We start from the raw sequence: 24,277 nt of genomic DNA, 5'->3' as shown, positions 1-24,277 counted from the left end.
TGGATGTCCCTTCACCTTCTGCAATCAAAGCTGGACATCCAGCTTTTGACCCCTCCCTAGTCCCACCCAGACCACCCCCCATATTCTGGATTTTTTACATTGATATTTGGACATCCATGCAATATGGATGTCTAAATGCCAGTTTTCAAATATCCAAAACATTAATAGAGCTTCTAAAATAAGCACTATAGTGTTATAGTTTGAGCGTCCTATGCAAAGATTTCTGTGACTCCATATATTGTTATTATTTATCGTTTATTAGAAATTTGCTATACAGCCTTTTTTCTGTCAGGCAGGTCAAAGCGGTTCACATAATAATAAAATTACATAGAAAATGAAAAGAACGCCATTTAAGACAGAAAAGAAATACATTCTATAGTAAAAGTACAGTAGGCCGAACAGAAACCAGGATCTCACATTGCATCTTCTCTCAGTGCTTTTAAGGTCTCTAGAAACTAGGAAATCAGAGAGAAAAGCAGCAACGTTTTAAAACTCAGCTGTCATGCAGTCATTGTGGGTAAATGGACCATCCCAGCCCTGAGATGTGATGGAGATGCTGCTGCCTGAAGATGTTGCTTTTGGTGCTATTGGCATAGACAGCAGTAGGAGGAGAAAAAGAAGAGCAGCTCATTTTTCTTTTGCTTTCTATTTCAGTGGTGCCAGTTAAAGAGGATGAAGCCAAGGATCTTCTAGTCCAGAGAATCCAGCTGCAAGAGCCAAAAATCCCACAGGACTAGGAGTACATTGTCCCAATAATACCAAAGCACAGCCCACAGCACCAATGCTGCCAGGGTAGTGGCAGTGCGCGTGCGTGTTTTAACTAGGGGCAAAATACATGCACACACAGTAGAGATGCAGACCACAAGGACCGTGAGGACAGCAAATAAAAGGTTTATCATCTTGCTGTGGAGCATCTGAGCACTCAGTCTTTCTGGTGCCTCCTGACTGGTGCTTTGCTGCTGCTCAAGCTTGTCAATGCGGGCCTGGAAGGAATCCAGAATCTCCTGTCAGAAACACAAAGCAAAGAAAGGCAGGGAGAAATCAGAGGCCTCTTAAGGGATCAAACTATGGAATTCTATAGAAAAATGTTAATATAATGTTATTATTTAGTCCCTTGATTCCTGGTTGAGAGTGTTGAGCTGAAACTTGGTTAACAAGAATGGTAATGTAAGTATTGACATGTGGAAATCCTGGAAATTTTAGGGAAAGGCTGCTATGGATAGGAGAAAACTGAGGGAGAGTGTGACAAACACTGAGGTAGGACTGAACTACATTCTTAAACCAGTCTGAGAAAATAGTCCTGTCAGGTCACTGCTGCCCTTCTCCTCCCCTGCCTGCCTTTGCCACTCTTTGGGCCTTTCCCATTCCCTGCATGATTAATCTGCCTTGCCTCTCCCGCTCCCAATTTGGGCCCTCCTTCCAACTGCTTTCTGCCCTGCAAATCTCCTCAGGATCTATGCCCAGTTCCAGCCTTCGATCCAACTCCAGCTCTTTTTCTACTATACAACTCCAGTGAAACCTGTCTTCCAGGATGTCTCCTGCTGACTGTGGACCATAGGCCCAAAGCATCTTCATGCTGCCCTCCCACTCTGCTCTGCCCTCTGAACTGCTCTCATTATATTTGGTCACCCGTGCCATGAAAGCTAGAGTAGGAATCAAGCCACTAGTGCCTTAGTCTTCACTTCCAGTCCTCCAGAGCTGCCAACCAGGGGCGTATCTGAACTGCGGCGGTAGGGGGGGCCAGGGCCAGAGTGAGGGGGCACATTATAGCCCCCCCCCCGCTGCCGCCGCCGCCGCCATTGCCGATCCCCCTCCCCCCAGCCGCTGCCATTGCCAATCTCCCCCCGCCGTTGCTGTCGCCTACCTTCGCTGGCGGGGGACACCAACCCCCGCCAGCCGAGGTCCACGTCCTCCTGCCGCTGCCGGCTGCCTGTAAAAGAATTCCGTCAGCTGGCGGGGGACCCCCAACCCCCACCAACCAAGCCGAGGTCCTTTCATTTCTTCCACTAAAGCTGGCGCCGAAAGTTTCTTCTGAGTCTGACGTTGCTGCACGTTGTACGTGCAGGACGTCAGACTCAAAAACAGAATGAAGCTCATTCTGTTTCTGAGTCTGACGTCCTGCACATACAACGTGCAGCGACGTCAGACTCAGAAGAAACTTTCGGCGCCAGCTTTAGTGGAAGAAATGAAAGGACCTCTGCTTGGCTGGCAGGGGTTGGGGGTCCCCCGCCAGCTGACGGAATTCTTTTAAAGGCAGCCGGCAGCGGCAGGAGGACACGGACCTCAGCTGGCGGAGGTTGGGATCCCCCGCCAGAGAAGGTAGGCGACAGCAACGGAGGGGGAGGGTTGGCAGTGGTAGGGGGGTCCAGGGCGAAATCTGCGGGGGCCCAGGCCCCTGAGGCCCCATGCAGATACGCCCCTGCTGCCAACAGGTCAGGTTTTCAGGATATCACTATGAATATGCATGAGGGAAATATGCATGGCCACTACCTCCATTGTATGTGTGGCCCCTGACAAATATCACTATTGTTTGGCCACAGAAAGTAACTGTTCCCTAGCGTCCCATAGATCAATCCAGAGACGAGTGGGTTATGTCCCCCTACCAGCAGGTGGAGATAGAGAGAACTTCAGAATCTTAGTATATGTAGACCTGTGCAGCCAGCTTAATCTCAGTATTCTCTCTATCTCAGCAGGTGGATGGACATATCCTGTGCAGCTCTCTGGATTGAGCTTTGCTCCTAGCTTGTTCCCTCAGGATTAGTTGAACTAGGCGTTCGTGGCCATGTTGAGCCAGTAAAGGGGTACACCTGGTGGTGCCAGGTCCCTCCCCTACTCCTTTCCAGTAGGCAGGTTTGGTAACACTCCTTGGCACTCGGCTTCTGATTCTCTCTGCAATTCCTGCCTCATTAAAAAAAAAAAACAACAACATTTATTTATTTATTTATTGCATTTGTATCCCACATTTTCCCACCTATTTGCAGGCTCAATGTGGCTTACAATACATCATGAATAGTGGAAATATATAAGAGAATATACATTTAGTATTACATAAGGATCTTGGGTAGCATGATAGTGATGAAACATGATAGTAGTTTAACAAGCAAATAATGTAAGACAATTCTGGGTATATGTGTAGGAGTTCACATTTGTTGATCTTTGTGGTATGCCTTGTTAAAGAGATGAGTCTTCAGTAGTTTGCGGAAGTTAGTTAATTCATAGATCGTTTTCAAGCTGCGCGGCAGCTCGTTCCAGAATTGTGTACTCAAGTAGGAAAAGGTTGACTCATGAGTTAGTTTGTATTTTAGACCTTTACAGTTGTGGAAGTAAAGATTGAGGAATGTGTGGGATGATTTTTTAGCATCCCTGGGTGGTAAGTCTATCAGATCTGACATGTAGGCTGGGGCATCTCCATGAATGATTTTGTGAACTAGGGTACATATTTTGAACGTGATGCGTTCTTTAAGTGGGAGCCAGTGTAGCTTTTCTCGTAAGGGTTTTGCATTTTCATATTTTGTTTTGCCGAATATGAGTCTAGCTGCTGTGTTCTGAGCTGTCTGAAGTTTCTTGATTATTTGCTCTTTGCAGCCAGTGTAGAGTGCGTTGCAGTAGTCTAGATGACTGAGTACTATTGATTGTACCAGGTTGCGGAAGACGGTCCTTGGGAAGAAAGGTCTTACTCTTTTTAGTTTCCACATTGAGTGGAACACCTTCTTGGTTGTGTTTTTCGCGTGACTCTCAAGAGTTAGGTGTCGATCAATGGTAACTCCAAGAATTTTTAGGGTATCCGAAATTGGAAGGTTCAGTGTTGGTGTGTTAATGGTGTTGAATTTGTTTGTGTTATGTTGAGAGGTGAGAATTAGGCACTGGGTTTTTTTCTGCATTGAGTTTCAGTTGAAATGCATCCACCCATGAGTGCATGATGTGTAGGCTCTGTTCCATCACAGCATGTTGAGCACAGCTCCATCGCCGCATGCAGGGCGCAGCTCCTTTGCCGCATGCAGGGCGCTACTCTATCGCCGCATGCAGGGCGCAGCTCCATTGTCGCATATTGGGTGCAGCTCCTTCGCCGCATATTGGTACAGCTTCATCGCCGCATGTTGAGCGCGGCTCCATCGTCGCATGTGGAGTACAGCTCAGCATGTTATAGACACAGCTACATGTTTAGCACAGCTCCGTTGCTGCATGTTTAGCATAGCTTCATTGCTGGAGGTTCAGCACAACTTCATCGTTGCAGGTTCAGCGCAGCTCCATCACTGCATATGTTCAGCTTCATTGCGGTGTGTTGAGCGCAGCTCAGCTCTGCATTTGAGCACCGCCCCAGCTCTACATTTCAGCACAGCACCATCGCTGTATACTGAGCGCAGCTAATTTGCTGTATGGTGAGCGCGGATCTTTCAAGGTATGTTGAGCGCGGCGGCTTCGCTGCGTGTTGAACGCAGTTCCTTGGCTGCTTTTGAGCACAGCTCCTTCGCTGTTGAGTTCATGGCCTTTGCTGTGGGTTGCACACAGTGCCTTCGCTGCATGTTGGGCACATTTCCATCGTAGGTTGAGGGCACCTTATTCACTGCATGTGGGGCGCTGCCCCATTACTGCTTCTTCGGCTCAGCTTCGTTATTAAATCCAGTTTCGCCGTTCCATGTTGGGCACAGTTCCATCGCTGCATTCTGGGCATAGTTCCACAGTTCTGCGTTCACTTTAGCTCCATCGTCGAAGGTTGCGGCTTGCAGATATATTTTCTTTCTGGCATTTGGGGGCTTTCCCTTTTTGTAGAATTTCACCTTTCCTCAGGCCTTGGAGGTTCGAGTTTCCTTATGGTAGGGGCCTGGGGCTATGCACATGACTAATGTTTGGTCCTTGTTTGCAAGTTCTGGAGCATATCTTTTATTTCATTGGTGCTGGTGAGTTCTTTTGGAGCTTGGTTCTGTTCCAACCTCTGTTCTGGTGGTTTGGGAAGTATGTTCTCGGGTATTTGATTATTTGGGGATCCCTCCCTACACTTGGGACTGCTTTTGTACATCCCACTCGTCTCTGGATTAAAGACATAGGACGATAGAGGTTGGACATCAATAGCCTATGTATTGAGCTGTAGAATTTTTTGAAGAGGCAGGTTTTCATTTCTTTCCTGAATTGAAGATAGTTAGTGATGCTTCTTGTGGTGTTTGGTATTGAGTTCCACCATTTGGAACCCAGGTAACTAAACCCTGCTGTGTAGATAGGTTATGTTTCTGAAGTTGGGTAGGTGGAGAAGTAGGTAACCTCTGGTATCTGGACTTGCATTTCTTAGGGATAGTTCAATCATGTCTAGCATATATTCAGGTGCCATTCCAAATAGTATTTTAAAAATGAGGGTGCTCGCTTTAAAGAGTAGTCTTGCCTTGATTGGCAGCCAGTGCAGTGTTTCGAGCAGTGGAGTTGCTCTTTCATATTTCAACTTCTTGAATATCAGTCTTGCTGCCATGTTTTGGATGGTTTACAACAATTTTAGTGTGTTTTCCTTGTACCCTACGTATGCTGCATTGTACTAGTCTAGTTGTGATAGTATTGTCGATTGTACCATTATCTGGAATGATTGTCTAGGAAGATAATATCTTATCCTTCTTAGTTTCCGTGGAGGGGCATAATCGAACGGAAACGTCTATCTCCATGGGCGTTTATCTCCGAGAACGGGTCCGTGAAGGGGCGGACTGAACCGTATTTTCGAAAAAAATAGACGTCCATGTTTTATTCAACAATTTGTGAGCTGGGCATTTTTGTTTTTCAGTGATAATGGAAAATGAAAGCGCCCAGCTCAAAAACGAATAAATCCAAGGCATTTGTTCGTGGGAGGGGCCAGGAGTCGTAGTGCACTGGTCCCCCTCACATGCCAGGACACCAACCGGGCACCCTAGGGGGCACTTTTACAAAAAAAAAAAAAAAAGGTAAAAGAGCTCCCAGGTGCATAGCACCCTTCCCTTGGGTGTTGAGCCCCCCAAATCCCCCTCAAAACCCACTGCCCACAAGTCTACACCATTACTATAGCCCTAAGGGGTGAAGGGGGGCACTTACATGTGGGTACAGTGGGTTTGGGGGGCGGTGTGGAGGGCTCCCATTTACCAGCACAAGTGTAACAGGTGGGGGGGATGGGCCTGGGTCTACCTGCCTGACGTCCACTGCACCCCCTAATAACTGCTCCAATGACCTGCATACTGCTGCCAGGGAGGTGGGTATGACATTTGAGGGTGAACATAAAAAGTTGTGAAACGGCATATTTTTGTGGTGGGAGGGGATTTGTGACCACTGGGGGAGTCAGGGGAGGTCATCCCCGACTCCCTCCAGTGGTCATCTGGTCATTTAGGGCACTTTTTGGGGCCCTATTCGTGGAAAAACAGGGTCCAGGAAAAGTGCCCAAAATTCTCGCTAAAAACGCATATTTCTTTTCCATTATCGGCAAAAGGCGCCTATCTCTGATCGGCCAATAACCACGCCCCAGTTCCGCCTTCACCACACCTTTGACACGCCCCCATCAACTTTGTCCGCATCCACGACGGAGTGCAGTTGAAAACGTCCAAATTCGGCTTTCGATTATACCACTTTATTCGTTTTTGTGAGATAAACGTCTATCTCCCGATTTGGGTCGCAATATAGGCGTTTTTCTTTTTTAATTATAAGCTGGATAGTGTTTTGAAGCATTTTGATGTTACTGCTGACATTTGACTGTCCAGTGATAGATGTTTATCAAGAATAATTCCTAAACATTTTAGTTTTGTTTCAATTTGGTATGTTTGAGGATTGATTGTGAACTTTTGGTAAGATTCGGGGTTATGCAGGCTAGATAGAACCAGGAATGTGGTTTTGTCTCTGTTTAGTTTGAGTTTGAAAGTAGTTGCCCAGTTTTCCATGAGGACCAGGCCTTTTTTTTTAATTATATCCATTATTTCTGTGATACTGTTGTGAAGAGGTATGTAGATGGTGACGTTTCTAATATGAAGGGATGGAGGCCCATTAATTCCACTTTTTTTCAAGTGTCACCATCATTATATTGAGCAGTATTGGTGATATTGGAGAGCCCTGTGGTACCCCACACTCAGAGATCCAAGAGGTTGATATCTAGTTAGACATCTTTACAATGTAGGATCTGGTCCTTATTAGACCACTGAATCATGCTGCCACTTTTCCACTGATTCCCATGTTGTTGAGCAGGGTTATTAGTGTCTGGTCTGTTAGGTTGAACACACTTGACATATCGAATTGTAATAGTAATATGTTTTGTTCTTGGCATATTAAACTTCTGAACTTCGCTATCAGAATGGTTATGACCATCTCAGTGATGTGTTGTAGTCTGAAGCCTGATTGGGAGTTATGAAGAATTGAAAGTTGTGTCAGCTATTCCATTAGTTGCTATGCTATAAGACCCTTCATCGTTTTAGTCAGTAGTGGTATTGAAGCCACTGGTCTGTAGTTTGTGCTGTCGCTGATTTTGTTATTTGTGATTTTGGGGATTGATGTTAGTACTATGTCGCCTTTGTCTGTTGGGAATTGTCCTTTTGCAAACATGTATGTGATATGTTTGGTGAAGCACTCGATTAACCAGTCCGGTGGGTCTTTCTTCATATAGTTAGGGCAGTTGTCTACCAGACAGTATGCATGTACATATTTTGTCAATAGTTTCTTTACTGTGTTTAGTTTGGGTGATTTAAAAGTGGACCAGATTCTGTCTGCCCCAGTGTGGATGTCATTTGTTTCGAATTTTTGTAGGAAGTCCATATTGGATGATTTTGATTTTGCTAGGTCTGATCTTGTGTTATCTTGTTTTTGAAATATTGTGCAAGCTCATCTGCAGCTAGTGGTGTTTCAGTTGATGTCAACATATCTTGGGGTTTCAATAGTTTATCCATGAGTTTGAATATTTTTTTCATATTAGTCTGTTCAAGGTTTGCATATATGCTGTAGTGTTCTGCTTTAGCTTTCTTCATGTTGTTTGTATATTTTCTTATAGCTTTTTTCCATATAGTTTTATGTCTGTTTTGTTTTTGGCCTATGTTCTTTCAAGTTTTCTATACAGTTTTTTCATGTGTAATAGTTTGTTATTAAACCAGGGGTGTGGTTGTTTTTTATTACTTGTTTTCGTCTTGAGTGGTGCTATTTTGTTTAGTGTGTTTTCACTTGCTTCGTCCCAGTTTCTCATGAAGTGTATTTCCTTGGGCGATATGTTACTATGTTCATTCATCGTTATTTTCCAGTAGGTGTGGATGTCTACTTTCCCTCTGGTTGTAAATGTGTGTGGTGTTCTCTTTTCTTGCCATTTTCTTTCCATTGTAGTGTGAAAGTGAGCTTGCTGTGGTCTGACCATATTACCTCTTCCCATTTGTGGTTTGCTGAGAATCTGTGAGCTAGTATTTCTAATAGGTGTCCTTTTGTGTGAGATGAGGTGCCTTGTGCTGTTTGGAAGATCTACTGGTTTATGAAATTCATTAGGGCTCTTTTGTTGGTGTGGTTTTGTTTTTCTAAGTGCAGATTGATATCTCCTAGTAGTAGGACATTTGATTGATTGGTGCAGATGTTTGATACGAGTCCATGAAATCGTCTTGAGCATTTGACCAACTTCCTGGGGGACGGAAGAACAGTATGATACATAGTTGGTCAGCTAGTGTTGTGTCAGTGATTTTGCATGCCAAATTCTGCATCCATAGAAACCCTTGGCTCTTTCCCAATGATTAATGCAGAGTAAAGCTAGAACATTTCCCCATAAACTGACCAAACAAAGAAAGTTCTGATTCAAGTATAATCTCAGTAACAAAACAAACCCTCTCAGTACCATGCATATTGTGAAGTAAAACAAAACTCTATCAAAAAGTCACTCAGGACCTAGAGCAAATCTACAATGCAGCATTCATTTCCAAAACAAGGATTCTACTTATGAAAAAACAGTGTTCTAAATATTGCAATGGGCCTTACATCAATATCCAGCTTATTTTCGAAAGAGAAAAACGCCTATAGTGCGACCTAAATCGGGAGATAGACGTTTGTCTCACAAAGGCGCCCAAATCGGTATAATCGAAAGCCGATTTTGGGCGTTTTCAACTGCACTCCATCGCGGGAACGAATAAAGTTGACGGGGGCGTGTCGGAGGCGTGGTGGAGGCGGAACTGGGGCGTGGATATCAGCCGAGGAGAGATGGGCGTCTTTAGCTGATAATCGAAAAAATAAAGGAGTTTTTACCACGATTTTGGGTCACTTTTTTTGGACCCTTTTTTTTCACGAACAAGTCCCAAAAAAGTGCCCCAACTGCCCAGATGACCACTGGAGGGAATCGGGGATGACCTCCCCGGACTCCCCCAGTGGTCACTAACCCCCTCCCACCAAAAAAATCCCACTTTAAAAACTTTTTTCCCAGCCTGTATGCCAACCTCAAATGCCGTACCCACCTCCATGACAGCAGAATGTGTTTGATCCTGTAACAGCCTTTCCCTGGGTCAGATGTGGCTCTCGGGTGCAGTACAGGGTCACATCAGCATTGCATTGTGGTGGGTGTAGGGTATTGGGCTCCGTGATTTCATTAGCTTGTGTTACAGTCTCAAGATGTTGGTAGTTGGTAGGCTCTTCTCCCATGGTGCTTTTCCCCCTGCCTACTAGGTCAGAGTGTGCCCTGTTGTGTTTCCTGTTGTAGTCCATGCGGTAGTGGCCATTTTTGTAAGCCAGTTTTAGTTCCCTTTCCTGTGTTAGCCACGTTAGACAACTTAGTTCGTCCCTTGAATGTGGCTGAATTAGGGCATTGTACAGCATTCTGCCAGCTTTGACCTACTGCTCATCTCAGTACCAGGGAGACTCGTTGCCAGTGGGGCACAACCTCTGATCTGCAGTTAACTGTGAGTAAACACGGTTATTCCAATAAAGGACGTTTTCGGAGAGATTAGCCTTCAGGTGTCAACTGGTGTGCCAATGTTATACAGCAGCAACCAGTCCTAGAGGCCTGCGTGTATGCAGGTCCCTGGAGCACTTTTAGTGGGTACCGCAGTGCACTTCAGCCAGGTGGCCCCAGGCCCATCCCCCCCCCCCACCTGTAACACTTGTGCTGGTAAATGGGAGGTCTCCAAAACCCACTGTACCTACATGTAGGTGCCCCCTTCACCCCTAAGAGCTATGGTAGTGTTGTACATTTGTGGGTAGTGGGTTTTGGGGGAGGGGGGTTGGGTGCTCAGCACCAGTGGTAAGGGAGCTATGCATGTGGGAGCTTTTTCTGAAGTCCACTGCACTGACCTAGGGTGCCCAGTTGGTGTCCTGGCATATCAGGGGGGCCAGTGTACTACGAATCGTGGCCCCTCCCACGATCAAATGGCTCAGATTAGGACGTTTTTGAGCTGGGCGTTTTTAGTTTCCATTATCGCTAAAAAAAACAAACGCCCAGCTCAAAAACGTCCATTTTTTCGAAAATACGGTTCGGCCCGCCCCTTCACGGACCCATTCTCGGAGATAAGCGCCCATGGAGATAGGCGTTTGCATTCGATTATGCCCCTCTATATCTACTGGAAAAACTGAACAAGCCATTATATAGAAAATTCATACTAATAGGATACTTTGTCTACGTCATACACACAGAACCCAGATACTAGATACAGAATTAGTGGCAACAAACTAGAAATAGAAATATGTACACAGAGGCCCAAGGGCAATAGTTAATATAAATGGGGGCTATTCTGAATCATTTAGTGGAGAAGTAGCTTAATGGTAAGTGCAGTGGCCTGGGGAACTGGGTTCAATTCCCACTGCAGGTCTTGTGACTCTGGGCAAGTCACCTAAACTTCTATTGCCCCATGTACAAAATAAGTACCTGTATATAATATGTTAACTGCTTTGATTGTAATCACAGAAAGGCAGTATATCAAATCCTACCCCTTTCTCTTTCCCATTGATCAGTGAACTAGGCAGGGTTGTTATTCATCTTCTTGGTGAAGCCCCTGGCTGAGAGAATTATTATAAATGGCGATATTTAGGAACAAAAGTAGAAGCACTATACCCCAAAATAGCATTATTTGAAGATGCTATCTTCTTGTGCATCACTAATCCTCAATTAACTTTACTTACAGTGGTACAGTTGCAGAGGGAGTTTGAAAATGTTTCTGGCTTCAAAGTAAATATAGACAAAGTGAAGACTTGAGGGTCACTTTAACAGCGCCATAAGTAAGGAGGTTCACTGAGGCCTTCCCATTTAAGTAGGCTAGAAAGACTATCCAATATCTGGGGTGCTGGCACTGGTGTGTTGGAGCTGGCTCACACCAGCTCACGAGAGCCATTTGTTAAGTTTTTAATCATTTTAGGAGCCTCCTCCTGAACTCTGTTTTACTTTGCTGGCAGGGATACCAAGCCCCACCAGCCAAATAAATATACTGCCACTGCTCCCCACTACTTGTTTCCGGCTCTGAGCAGCATGCCTGGACTTCTTGCTCAGGCTCGAGCATGGGAGAGAATTCCCGGCATGCTACTCAGAGCCAGAAACAAGCAGCGGGGAGTGATGACAGTCCATTTATTTGACTGGTGGGGCTCAGTATCCTTATTAGCAAAGGTATGTCTAAAGTGCCCGCAGAGGGAGGGGAGGAGAAAGAAAAATGCGTTTCCCCCCCCCCCCCCATCCACCCCTGCCCCCCCCCCCAAATTGCAGGGCTGACTACGCCCGGCCAGACAGCCCATTGTTAAAAATTTACCAGCACACCACTGGGTGCAGGTTAGCACAGACCTTCAATAAATTTATGAGCAAAATTGTGGGAAAGTGCTGCAAGAGGTCCAGAGGGAGAAATGGCAGGGAGGCTTTATATCTTGGTGAGGGAGGAGAGTGATTTTAAAAATGAGAATATTCTACTTTGCTTTCTTTTCTTGTTTTAGTGGCTACAAGTATGGGTCCTGAAGATAGAACTTAAACAGGTTAAATTCTTTAAAGATAGCATGAATATTTCCCCATGTGTATTATTAATAAGGGAAAATTCTTATAAGGTGGCATCCTGTTGGTAATTAATACCAGAAAGAAATAAAGAATTATGGATATTTATCCAGAAGCCTCAGATAAATGATGGAGACAATGTACAGAAAAGGATACTTATGTGCACATTTGGTGGACATTACCATGGGTCCAAGATTTTTAGACACAGGTAATAGAGGCCATGACAGTGAAGAGGGGGGGGGGGGGGAGGGAGGTGAAAGTGCAGTCAAAAATGTATTTGTTGAGAAAGGTTCTGTGGAAAGGGGCAAATGGGAAAAGTACATATAGAGGATGGGATTGTCAGCTGCTCAGAGTGTAATTGTAGCACAATGGAAAAATGGAGCACTACTTTACAAGATTGGTGCAACAGGCTGGGGTGATGAGAGAAGTGGAGATTTTAACTGACCCTGTCCCTATCGTCTCCTGTGTTCAGCATCTCTCCTCCCTACATCCCTATCATTGCCCCGTGTTCAGCATCTCCTTGTTCTGTATATCTATTTTCTCCTGTCCAGAATCTCCACACTGTGGCCATATCTTTTCCCTCTATGTCCCTATCACCCCATGTCTAGCATTGCTCCTCTGTGCCCCTATCATCCCACCCCCATGTCCAGCCTCACCTGTGCCCGTTACTATGCTGCCTTATGTCTCCTGGATTGTTCTGTGACCACATACCTGCCCCCCTCCCATATGTACCGCATATGCTTCCATGAATCCAGCATCGTCCCTATATGTCTCTATCCCTATGCCCATCCATGCCCAGTATCTCCAATATCCCTATCTGTCCCAGTGAGCTGCTTCTCCCCTTTCTCTTCCCTCCCACCCCAACATGGCTCAGCATCTTTCCTATCCTTCACTCATACCCCAACCCATTGTTATAACAGTGGATATCCAGCAAATGTTCTACTGCTTTGTCGTACACCCGGACTACAGAAACTACTTGAGATTCCTGTGGTACCATGACAATGACATCAACCAGGAGATTGTGGAACACAGAATGAGAATTCACGTCTTTGGTAACAGCCCATCACCTGCAGTGGCAACCTATGGGCTTAGAAAGACAACCCAAGATGGAGAAAGAGAGCATGGCACAAATTCCAGATGCTTTATTGAAAGAGACTTTTATATTGACAATGGTTTGAAGTCATTACCTACCATAAGAGAAGCCACTGATTTGCTAGAGAACACAAGGAAAGCTGTCAGAGACCAATCTGAGACGTCATAAAATCACTTCTAACAGTACAGAAGTAATGAGAGCATTTTCTACAGAGGATCATGCCAAAGATTTATAAGATTTAGATCTAAGAGTAGATACCCCTCCAGAGAAGCCTTGGATTACATTGAGACCTAAAATGAAACATTTTTACTTTTCAAGTCTCCACCCAAGAGAAGCCATAATATACGCAGAAGTGTCATGTCCATAGTCCGTCAATAGTCTGTACGATCCACTAGGGTTTATTTATTTATTTATTTATTTATAACATTTATATCCCACAATATTCCCGCCCATGGGCAGGCTCAATGTGGCGTACAATAGTTAATAAACAAACCATAATACAATAACATAAAGTACAGTAGACAAGGGCCACAGGAGGGAGAAAGAGATGACTGACGAGGGAAAGGAAGAGAGGGTGTGTGATAGGGTATCACGGAGTGAGCTGTGGGCTAAAAGGCTCCAGTCACCATTCAAGGAAGATCCCTACTGAGGAAGCTTTCCCAAACTACTGATGAGTGGGATGTCCCATTGTCACCAGAAATGCGATAAGAATAGAAGAAATGGAAAGATTCTCTAAAGACTCGAACAGCTGCACATGCCACACACCTACATCCCTGCAGCACTCAGTTCTGCCTGTCACAAAGAGATCTGCATCTTCGCAGATGCTTCTGAAAAAGCCATAGCTGTAGTGGCCTACTTGAAAGCTACAGATGCAGAGGGGCTATCTCATATGGGATTGATCTTTAGTAAAGCCAAGTTAGCACCAGAACCCAATCATGCCATTCTACTCTTAGAACTGTGTGGAGTAGTGCTGGCAGTAGAGATGATACTAAATGAAATGAACATTCAAATAGACACAGTCAATTTTTACACCAACACTAAAGTCATCCTGGGTTATATCTACAACCAAGCCAGGAGATTTTACATGTATGTCAGCAACAGAGTTGAGCGTATATGGAAGTCAACATGACCAGAATAATGGAATTATGTGCCAACTAACCAAAATTCATCAGACTGTGCCAGTGTCCCATCTAATGAAAATCATGTGATTATCAGGATCAGGTTTCTTTCTAAAACCTGGCCATATGTCCTCAACTATGGAGAACTCCTTTGCGCTTATAGACCCTGACTCTGACACAGAGATCCATCCAGAGATGACTTGTTCTTGCTACCAACATTGTATCTTCAGTTTATCAATCAGCTGATGAAAGATCAGACACCTATCACCAAAGTGCCACCAGAGATGCAGAACTGCAGATCATCAATGACAATGTGACACCATCTGGGAACTTTGACGCAAGACTCCCATGGAAGACAGCAAACTTCTTCAGCAGAGCCATCACTGAGCCAGTGATCCACATACACCATGAAAAGACATGAACTCGTGGACCATTGTCCACTCCAGAGACCTTTTCTCTCTTTTGTGTTGTTTGTTGTTTATGTTATCTATCTCTTGTTTCAGCTCCTGCAAGACTACAAGAAAGAAGTCACCTGAATGGTAGAGAACTCGAGACAAGCATGGAGTTGTCAACCTTCAAGATCCAGTTTTATTAATGGACTTTGCATGTCCATAATGGTTTATATTTTAAGGAGCTAATAGTGGTATTTACCGATACCTGGTGGGGAGTGTTTCCCCCTATTTGCATGGAGGCAAGTGGTTTATTGTTTATGTGAATAATTTGAGCACTGCTTGTAACAAATTACAGTGTCTGTATCGTTAAAATGGATAAGACTACAAATCCCTGTAATCCTGTGGTTCCCTGTGATAGTCTCTTTCAGAGCACATGTCCCAGATCCCTATGTCTTATGGGACTTTTTTCTATTGGCTTGCCTTGCTCTCTAAGCATGCTAGGCTAGTAGCCTCCCTCTCCCCTCTCCATCAGATCTGTTAAGCTGTCTGCAGCACATTCCTTCTACGATCTAGCTGTTAATTTGTATCTGTTTCTTGAGCCCTACAAGCCCTTGTCAAGTTTTTCACAGTGTAAAAGTATATACAGCACAACTCTCAGCTTGTTGTTGAATTATTCTTAGCTTCTCTCACACATGGAGAGAGCTGGTTGAAAACAGACTCTAGTTTGCAAGGCAAGGCTCTTGTCCAGCACATCTGAACTGTAAGTTATTTTTCCTTGTTTGATTACCACATTAAAGAAGATTTTGGTTCAAGAATTCTGAGACTAGTGATGTTCTATACTCTGGTTTACACTGCATGCTAATCACCCTGATGAGCAGTGGCATAGCTACGTGGGGCCAGGGGGGCCTGGGCCCCCATAGATTTGGCCCTGGACCCCCCTGCCGATGACCCTCTCGACCCCCCTTCCGCTGCCAACCTTCCCCCGCTGTCACTGTGGGCTACCTTTGCTGGCGGGGGACCCCAATCCCCACCAGCCAAGGAGATCATCTTCTTCCCGCGAAGGCTTCGTTCTGTTTCTGAGGACATCAGACTCACAGAAACAGAAGAAGCCTTGCAGATCCGCCAGACTTCGTTCTGTTTCTTGAGTCTGACGTCCTGCACGTACAACGTGCAGGACGTCAGAAACAGAACAAAGCCTTCGCGGGAAGAAGATGACCTCCTCGGCTAGCGGGGATTGGGCTCCCTGCCAGCAAAGGTAGGTGATGGCGGGGGAGGGTTGGCGGCAGGAGGGGGGTCGAGAGAGTCGTCAAAGTTGGTGGTGGCGGAACGGGAGGTCGAGAGGGTCATCAAAGTTGGTGGCGGCGGGGGGTTGATAATTGTGGCGGCGGGGGGGGGGGGGGTCGGCAGCGCCAGGGGGGGGGGCTAAAATGTGCCCCCTGACCTCGGGCTCTGGACCCCCCTCCTGCCGAAATCTGGCTATGCCCCTGCTGATGAGAGAGAACAATGTGATCTCTTCCACTTTCTGAGAAGGTGAACTTCCACAGGTTTCCTGCTGTGAGTACAGGCCACATTACACTGTTCTAATAACATGTATTCATTCATTATTAAACAGTTCACTAAACTAGTTCAATATCCAAAAGGAAGACTTGCTTTTCTTGATTTCCAATGGTTTATTACAAATAAGTAAACAAATAACTTACTGCAGTAGTTGAAACAAAGAGTTCTGCCCTGGCCATTGTAACTGAATACCAGGGGTGTAGCCAGACCTCAGCAGAAGGGGGGGGGGGGGGGTCCAGAGACCAAGGTGGGGGGGGGCACATTTTTGCCCCCCCCCCCGGCGCCAACCCTCTCCCACCACTTTCGACCCCCCCCACCACCGTCGCCGCCACCACCAGGTACCTTTGCTGGCTGGGGTCCCCAACCCCCGCCAGCCTTAGTCTTCTTCAGCACCGGTCTCCTGCACATTTGCTGATCTGTGCTGTGAGTCCTGACTGACGTCCTGCATACATAAGGAATGTGCAGGACGTCAGTCAGGACTCACAGCACAGATCAGCGAACGTGCCAGAGACCGGCGCTGACTAAGGCTGGTGGGGGTTGGGGATCCCTGCCAGCAAAGATACCTGGCAGTGGCAGGGGAAAGTCAGCAGTGGTGGCAGGGGGGTCGAAAGCAGCGGGGGGGGGGGGGGGGGGTTGAAAGAGGGGGCCAGGGCTAAATCTGTGGGGGCCCATGCCCCCGTGGCCCCACCTACCTACGCCCCTGCTGAATACTGACTGTTAAAGAGATGGATATTGAATTTTTGAAGAGATTGATTCTGAATTGCTGCAGAGATGGATGTTGGGTTAATGTGAACATGGCTGTTATGCTTCAGTGAAGAAATGATGTTGAGTTTCACGTAAAAGGAGGATGCATTTCCAGAGGATGGAAAGGGAAAAAGAGAACCTGTAGACTGTTTGCTTTCTAATCTCAAGATGGACGGTGGGTGAGGGGGGAAAGGTTATTGGTGTAATCCCCCATTATATGGGGACTACTGTTGTTGGTTTCTCCATGGAGTCACTGGGGGAAGTGAGTTTGAGGTCTCTGGGTGGGAGAGAAGCCCAACCCTAGGAGAGTGTGTGTGGAATAACTTGCAGAGAGAAACGTTTCTAGTAGATGATTGACAGTAGAGTAAGTCTGACGGTGATAAAAGTTCCTGTTTGCTGGTGCCTTCTCCCCCACTAGGACCCTATCTCTGTTCTTTGAGCTTGGTGTGTGTGTGTGAATTCCTTTCCTATCAATATATTGTAGTTCTTTTCCTTTTCTATGCATTTTTTAAATTTTTGTACACTGCTGTGATCTGCGAGTTAGTCTTAATGGTATAGCAAATTTTAATAAACTATAAACTAGGAGGAGAGGAGGTATCCTGGAAAGGCCCAGATAAGCTAAGGCTGGATTTAGTGGGAGTTATTGTCACCCAAAAACTGTTAGATAGAAGTGCTCTGAGTGGGCAAGGGGAGTCCAGCTCGAGAGCAAGAGCAGAGAACAGCCTGTTCAAGGCCAGAGGGTGCAGACCAGTGAGATACAAATCTGGTTAGGAAGGTCTGATCCTGGAGGAGTTTGCTGGTAACCACCAACGCTATCCACACAGCCTTGGATTATTCAGCCCAAAGGGCTGGGTGATGGACTGGAGGAGTTGAATATTTGTATATAATTTTGGATTGCTATAAGAAACCGTTAACTAGTGGATAAGGCTGTAGCAAATAGTCTTGGCTGGACAGAAAACCTCTAAAACCAAATGCTGACTATACATAAAGAGTTTGAAGTTGGATTTACTGCCATTGCAGAGTTCAGTAAAGTTTCACATAAAATCACAAATCCCTTGGGCCCTGATGCTCAAGGCACTAACACAGAATGCAAATGTAGTCAAGGTCATTTTGTATTCCTCCCCAATGCTCAGAAAAGAGTGCCTGAAACAAAACTGCCTTACCACTGCAAAAAAAATGCCAGGTCAGAGCAGGCGTTAGAGTGTTAGAAGAGAGGATTTCCCATGATTCTCATGCTTCTCTCATGCTTCTTTCTGCAAAATCTACCGGTATTTGATTGCTTTTGGAAGCAGAAGGAAGCCCGTGCAAGCCCTTAAGCATTGGCCGTAAGAAACTGCTGACCCAAGCAAAAGCACACATTGGCGTCTGTTTCCTGCATCTAAATTTAAAGCGTCCATGCTAAAAAAATTTAAAACGCCCAGTAAAAGCACACATTGGCGTCTGTTTCCTGCATCTAAATATAAGCATCCAAGCTAAAAAAAAAAAAATGTAAATGCTTATATTGAGGCGGCAGAAAACAGACGCCAATGTGTGCTTCACATTTGGGTTTTACCAGGCCCAAGCACACAGGAGCCAAGCATACCATGAAACGTTTCTGCACATGCGCCAGCACAATCCTTCTGCCGAACTCCCTAATGCTCAACGCTATGAGCACGCCTATATTTGCATCTCATTAGCATTGAGCATTAGGGTGTTGTTCTGCGCTGTTCCAGTGGTATTTTTACAGCACTGTTCAGAACAGCGCCGGAGTTTTGAGCATTGGGCCTTAGTGTACTGAGTATTCTTTTTTTTATTTGTAAGAAGTCTTTTATTGAAAATTTGCAATAAACAATATACAATATTCATCGCTCTACACTGGTATGTTTACAATGTGGTCCAGACAAGATGAGACCCAAATAGTGCAGTTTGCTGCCACAGTACAACAGTGAAATATAACTGTAGAAACTTCAACTTTTTGTTATTTTGTTTTAATAATGAAAACATTTCCCCCCCCATCCCCCATCTAAACAACCGCCCCCATCCTTTATTAAAACCTACCCAATCCCTCCCACCCCCTTCTATTTCCCTGCCCTTCACGACTGTCTCACTATGCTTCATTCACACCTCTCACATGTGCCTGTTCTAAACATTACCTACTGCATTAACAAAGAACTGCCATATGTCATGCCACTTGTGCGTTTGATGTCTCCTGACTGCCAAGAGTCTTTCCATCTCGCACACATGTTTCAGTTTATTGTGCCATCTCTTAACCGACGGGACACCCTGTTGTTTCCAGTGCTGTGCAATTGTCACTCGGGCAACACATACCGCCTGCCTCAGCAGCTTATGCTGCGCAGCCGGCATGCCCTCTACTTTTGCAGCAAAAAGAAACACCGTCGAGGCCCAAGGAATGGGTGTTTGTAACCAGCTCTGCAGCCTGTTTTGAACCGCCTTCCAGAAAGCTCTCACTTTATGACAATTCCACCAAAGGTGTCCCATCGTCCCCCTCATACCACACCCCCTCCAGCAAAGACCTGATGTATTTGGGTATATGCGCTGGAGGCGGTCAGGAGTAAGGTACCATCTGTATAGCACCTTCATAGCATTTTCCTTTAGCGGGACGTGTATGGAGACCCTTGTCGCTTCACGTTCTATTCTCTCCCACCCCGGCACATCCAGTGTCACCCCCAAATCCCTCTCCCAAGCCCTCCTATGACACTCATACACAGGGTTCTGCGTAGTGATATATTTGTAAAGTGTGCCTATCAAGCCTCTAGAAGTGGTTAACTTTTCACATATCTCCTCTAAGTAGCCTTTGGTCCGCTTAATTACCGTAGTAACGGCCTTGGTGCGAAGGAAGTGAGCTAGTTGGTAGTATGCAAAATCGTCTCTCAACACCCCAGGGTTTCGTGACTGCAGCTCTCCAAATTCAAGGAGAGTGTCTCCATCAAACAGCTGGTCCCATGTTCGTAGCCCTTCCCTGTACCACCTCATGACCGAGCCCTCCGTCGTCCCAGGCAGGAATAACGGGTTGTGTGCTATAGGGGCCAAACGTGTCAAAGTTCACCTGCCCCCCCGGAAACAACTTATCCCAATAGTGAAGGGTAACCTCCACCGAGGGACAGACGCTCTCAGCAAGCTTGCGAAATGGCTTTGGTAGCCACATAAGCGCTTCCAGCGGTGTCGTACCTGCAGAATGTTGTTCCAAGTGCACCCATTGTCTGTCCGGGTATCCCTGATACCATTCCAAAGCTACCTTTCCTTGGGCCGCCCGATAGTACCAGAAGACATTTGGGACCGCCAGGCCTCCCCGACGTCTCCCTTGATACAACAGGGCACGAGACAGCCTAGGATGTTTTCCTGCCCAGACGAAACGCACAATTCTATCTTGCAAAGAGGCAAGAAATCGTCTGGGCATCATTACAGGCAGCACCTGGAATAAGTATAAGATTCGAGGTAAGACGTTCGTCTTAAGAATTGCTATACGACCGAACCAGGAGACCTCTAGATCACCCCAGCGTTCCATATCTGCCGCAAGGGCTCGAACCAGGCCTTTATAGTTAGCGGAGAATAAGTCAGACAAGTTGGAAGTGAGGTTCACCCCCAGGTATCGAATGTGTCTACCCGCCCACCGAAAAGCATGAGCAGCTTTAAGTTCTGCAACTGTATCTTCCGGTAGAGAGATATTCAGGGCCTCAGACTTTGTCATGTTGACTTTAAAGCCCGATACTACAGAATACTCCTCAATAAGTTGAGTAAGCCTAGGGAGCGCGTCGTGGGGGCGGGTAATATACAGCAAAACATCGTCCGCAAAGAGTGCCATTTTATGCATTCTCCCTGCCACAGTAGGCCCTGAAATCAGCGGATCTTTCCGAACCTTAGAGGCAAATGGCTCCATGACAATAGCAAACAAAAGAGGGGAAAGAGGACAACCCTGTCTTGTGCCCCTATGCAAGGAAAATGAATCTGAGTGACTGCCGTTAATCTTAATGCAAGCTCTGGGAAAGGAATAAAATGCTTGTATCCAGCCCCTGAACCGTGTGCCAAACCCCAAAGTCTCCAAGGTCCTATACATAAAGGGCCAGTGGACCCTGTCGAAGGCCTTTTCTGCATCTAGGCTTAAGAGGCACAATGGTCTCTGGTTTCGCTTGGCCAAGTATATAAGATCTAAAGTGCGTCTGATATTGTCCATCGCCTTTCGATAGGAAACAAAGCCCACTTGGTCAGGGTGCACTAAGGTTGGCATGAGCGGTGCCAGCCTATTAGCAAGGACCTTAGCCAGGATTTTAACGTCAGCATTTAGTACAGATATAGGCCTATAAGAGCCACATTCAGTGGGATCTTTGCCGGGCTTTGGGATCACCGCTATCCAGGCCTCCAGCATTGTTCGTGGCAGGTTTCCTCCCACCCCTACCTGATTAAACATATCTGCAAGCAAGGGGGCCAATTCAATGGCGAATGTCCGGTAGAACTCGTTGGGGAAGCCGTCAAGCCCCGGAGACTTGTTTGAGGGCATACCTCCAATCGCCTCCTGGACCTCTTTAGGTGTAACAGGCCTCTCTAACAGTTCCTGGTGTTGTTTAGCTAAAGGGATGAGATCAGTGTCTTGCAAATAGTTATCTATTTTTTCCCTAGGAGGTTCAATCTCCTGCTCGTAGAGCTTCTGATAATACTCTCTGAAGCGCTGGCGAATGAGTGCCGAATGACGCAACAAACCACCCCCTCTATCTTTCACCTGCTTAATCATTCTATCCACTTTCTGTCTTCGCAATCGCATTGCCAATAGGCGCCCAGCTTTGTTAGTTAATTCATATGATTGTACACCCTGTCTCGCCCTTATTAGCTCAAGTTGTTCCGAGTACATCGAATCCAACGCCATTCTCTCCCTACACAGAGCATCCCAGATTTGTGGCGAGGGACCAGCCTTGTGCTGTTGCTCCAGTGCCTGTATACGTCCTATGCATGCGTTTAAGCGAGCTCTACGGGCCCTTGCACGAGTACTAGCCAATTGCAAAAAGTGTCCTCTGGACACCGCCTTTAAAGCGTCCCACACCACATGCAACGGTGGGCCAGAAGCTAAGTTGTGGTCGAGGTAATCTTTAAACACCTGTTTGTAGCCCTCCACCACCTGCTCATCCTGCAACAGGCTCGCGTTCAGAGACCAGCGTCTGTCTTTCACTTCAGTCTGAATGTTTGGGAGAGTGACCCATATTGGGGCGTGATCAGATATCGTCATACTACCAATTCCAGCGTCCGGGCCTAATTCCACTAATGTGGTGTCTAGGAAGATGTAGTCAATACGGGAGTATGTTTCATGTACCGGAGAGTAGTAAGTGTAATCCCTTTCTGTATGGTGTGTCAGTCTCCAAAGATCTAAGAGTCCCAGAGAATAAGCCAACGAGGCCAGCGATCGCGCTTCTTTGTGCCCCTCTGTCCTAACTGCCCCAGAGCGGTCGTGTCCTGGATTCATAACGGCATTGAAGTCACCCCCAAGTATAAGCGCCCCCGTGGTAAAGGTCCCCAATAAGGTTCGAATTTTGTTAAAAAATTCCCCTTGTCCAGAGTTTGGGCCATATATTGATGCTACCGTGAGGACTACTTGGTCTAGCATAAGTTGTAAAAATAAAAAACGTCCCCCAGGGTCTCTTTTAGTCTGCGTCACCTGGGCCCCCAGTGAAGAGTGCAGCAATATCGCCACTCCTCCCCTCCTTGAATCCGCCCCGGATGCGCAGTAGACCCCTGAGTAACCAGGGCAGGAGAGAAATTTCTCGTGTTTGCGACGCAGGTGTGTTTCTTGCAATAGAACTATGTGTGGTTTTAAACGGTGGAGTTCCCCATAGAGCTTCTGTCTTTTTTGAGGCATGTTAAGTCCCTTGACATTATAGGAGACTATCTTCAGCTCAGGACACATGTCCTAGTGTGTAAAGAAGAGCTAAGGTCTGCAGAGAATAAAAGCAATGTACATCCCCTTTGTGAGCAGCACAGGTCAGTATAGCAATAATTGTTACCTATGTCTTCCCTCCCCCCAGAACCCTCCCTCGTCTCGTTCCCCCAATCCCTCCCCAACATCTCCCCACTGTTACACCAGCCAGGAGTGTAAAACCCCTAGATGGGTTCCGAGTAAGTGGGTCACAACACTCCCGACACCCCAGCCAGACATCCCCTCCCCCCGCCCATTTGCATTCCAGCATTCAACCGTTATGGTATACAACCCTGTCCATCCCCCTTCAACATAGTGTTAGTTCCTATAAAGTGTATCTATACACTTCCAGCCTCGGCCAACCACATCATGTCATTCGTGCAATTCAATCAAACTTATAATCCCATAACCCTCACCTCACAGCAATAATTAGCTGGTCATCCACCAGACTTGGTCGCCTGTTTGAACAGCTCCTGGCAGACCAACGGGAGCCAGGCACAATGACATATATCTATGTCCATTTACTCAGTCCAAATGTTTTTTTTCTGAACTGGAATCTGTCCAATCATCTCTTATTGTTGCCACGTCGCCCCGATGTTCTTTGCCAGCCCTGAAGCTTAGCCATGGTGGATGATGCCAGCTCACCTGGTGGGATAGCCGAGTTCACCAGCTCTGCCGCGTGCAAGGCCTCCCAGGCTTCTTGTAAGGATCGCACACGATATTTGCTACCCTTCAGGGTAAAGTTCAAAGAAAACGGGAAGCCCCATCTGTATTGCACTTGATGTTTTGTTAAAATATCTAGGGCTGGTTTCATTTGTCGTCGTTGCTGCAGGGTATATTGCGACAAATCTTGATACACCAATACCTTTGCGCCTCCAAACTCCAGATTCTGCGCCTTCCGCGCCTTTGTCATGATCAATTCCTTGGTTTCATATTTGTGGAAGCGGACAATAATGTCTCGCTGTTGCTGTTCTTTGCGAGCTCCAAGCGCTCTATGCGCTCTGTCCAGTTCCACGGTATTCTCTCCAGCTTCTGGGCCAAGTAAAGAGGCACATATCGTCTGCACAATCTGTGTAACGTTCTCTATTTCTCCTCCTTCTGGCACCCCCCGAAACCTAAGGTTGTTTCGCCTCCCTCAATTTTCCAAATCATCTATCTTATATTCTAGTTCCAGTCGGTGTTTGTCCAGTTCAAGCAGCTTCTCATTATGTTTAAGCAGTGTCTCTGCCTGTTCTTCTAGTTTAAGTTCTACATCTTCCACCCGCCCCCCCAACTCACGGAGATCTGTGCTCAAAGAATCCATGCGTTCCAGAATTTCATCCTTCGACTGCTTTATCTCTGCCTGAATATTCGCTAAGAACTTCCGCAGTTCAGTTGGAATACCTTTTTTGGAGGGCGGGTGTCGCTGCTCAGCCTGAGACTGGGCCGATTCGGAGTCGGAATGCGAGGCTCGCTCTGGTGTCTCGTGGCGTTTGGCGCTTTTTCCCGCCATGATTTTCTCAGACCGCTCACTCTCTTTTTTGCGTGTAGCAGGAGTTTTGCTCATCGCCAATTCTGTTGAAG

At 46.3% G+C, this 24,277-nt stretch overlaps 1 protein-coding gene across 1 annotated transcript in view; it reads right to left on the bottom strand.

The window, feature by feature from the left end:
• Positions 1–400: 400 nt before the first annotated feature.
• Positions 401–24,277, bottom strand: part of TEX28 (testis expressed 28) — a 58,715-nt gene continuing 34,838 nt past the window's right edge. Inside the window, exon 7 of the mRNA XM_030192058.1 lies at positions 401–1,004. Within this exon, the coding sequence (XP_030047918.1) occupies positions 690–1,004 (315 nt within the window). The 3' untranslated portion in view covers positions 401–689. The remainder of the gene's footprint in view (positions 1,005–24,277) is intronic.

Source organism: Microcaecilia unicolor, chromosome 2 (genome assembly GCF_901765095.1).
Source record: "Microcaecilia unicolor chromosome 2, aMicUni1.1, whole genome shotgun sequence".
In the NCBI taxonomy this organism is placed as follows: Eukaryota; Metazoa; Chordata; class Amphibia; order Gymnophiona; family Siphonopidae; genus Microcaecilia; species Microcaecilia unicolor.
This window is presented reverse-complemented; position numbering and strand designations above follow the sequence as displayed.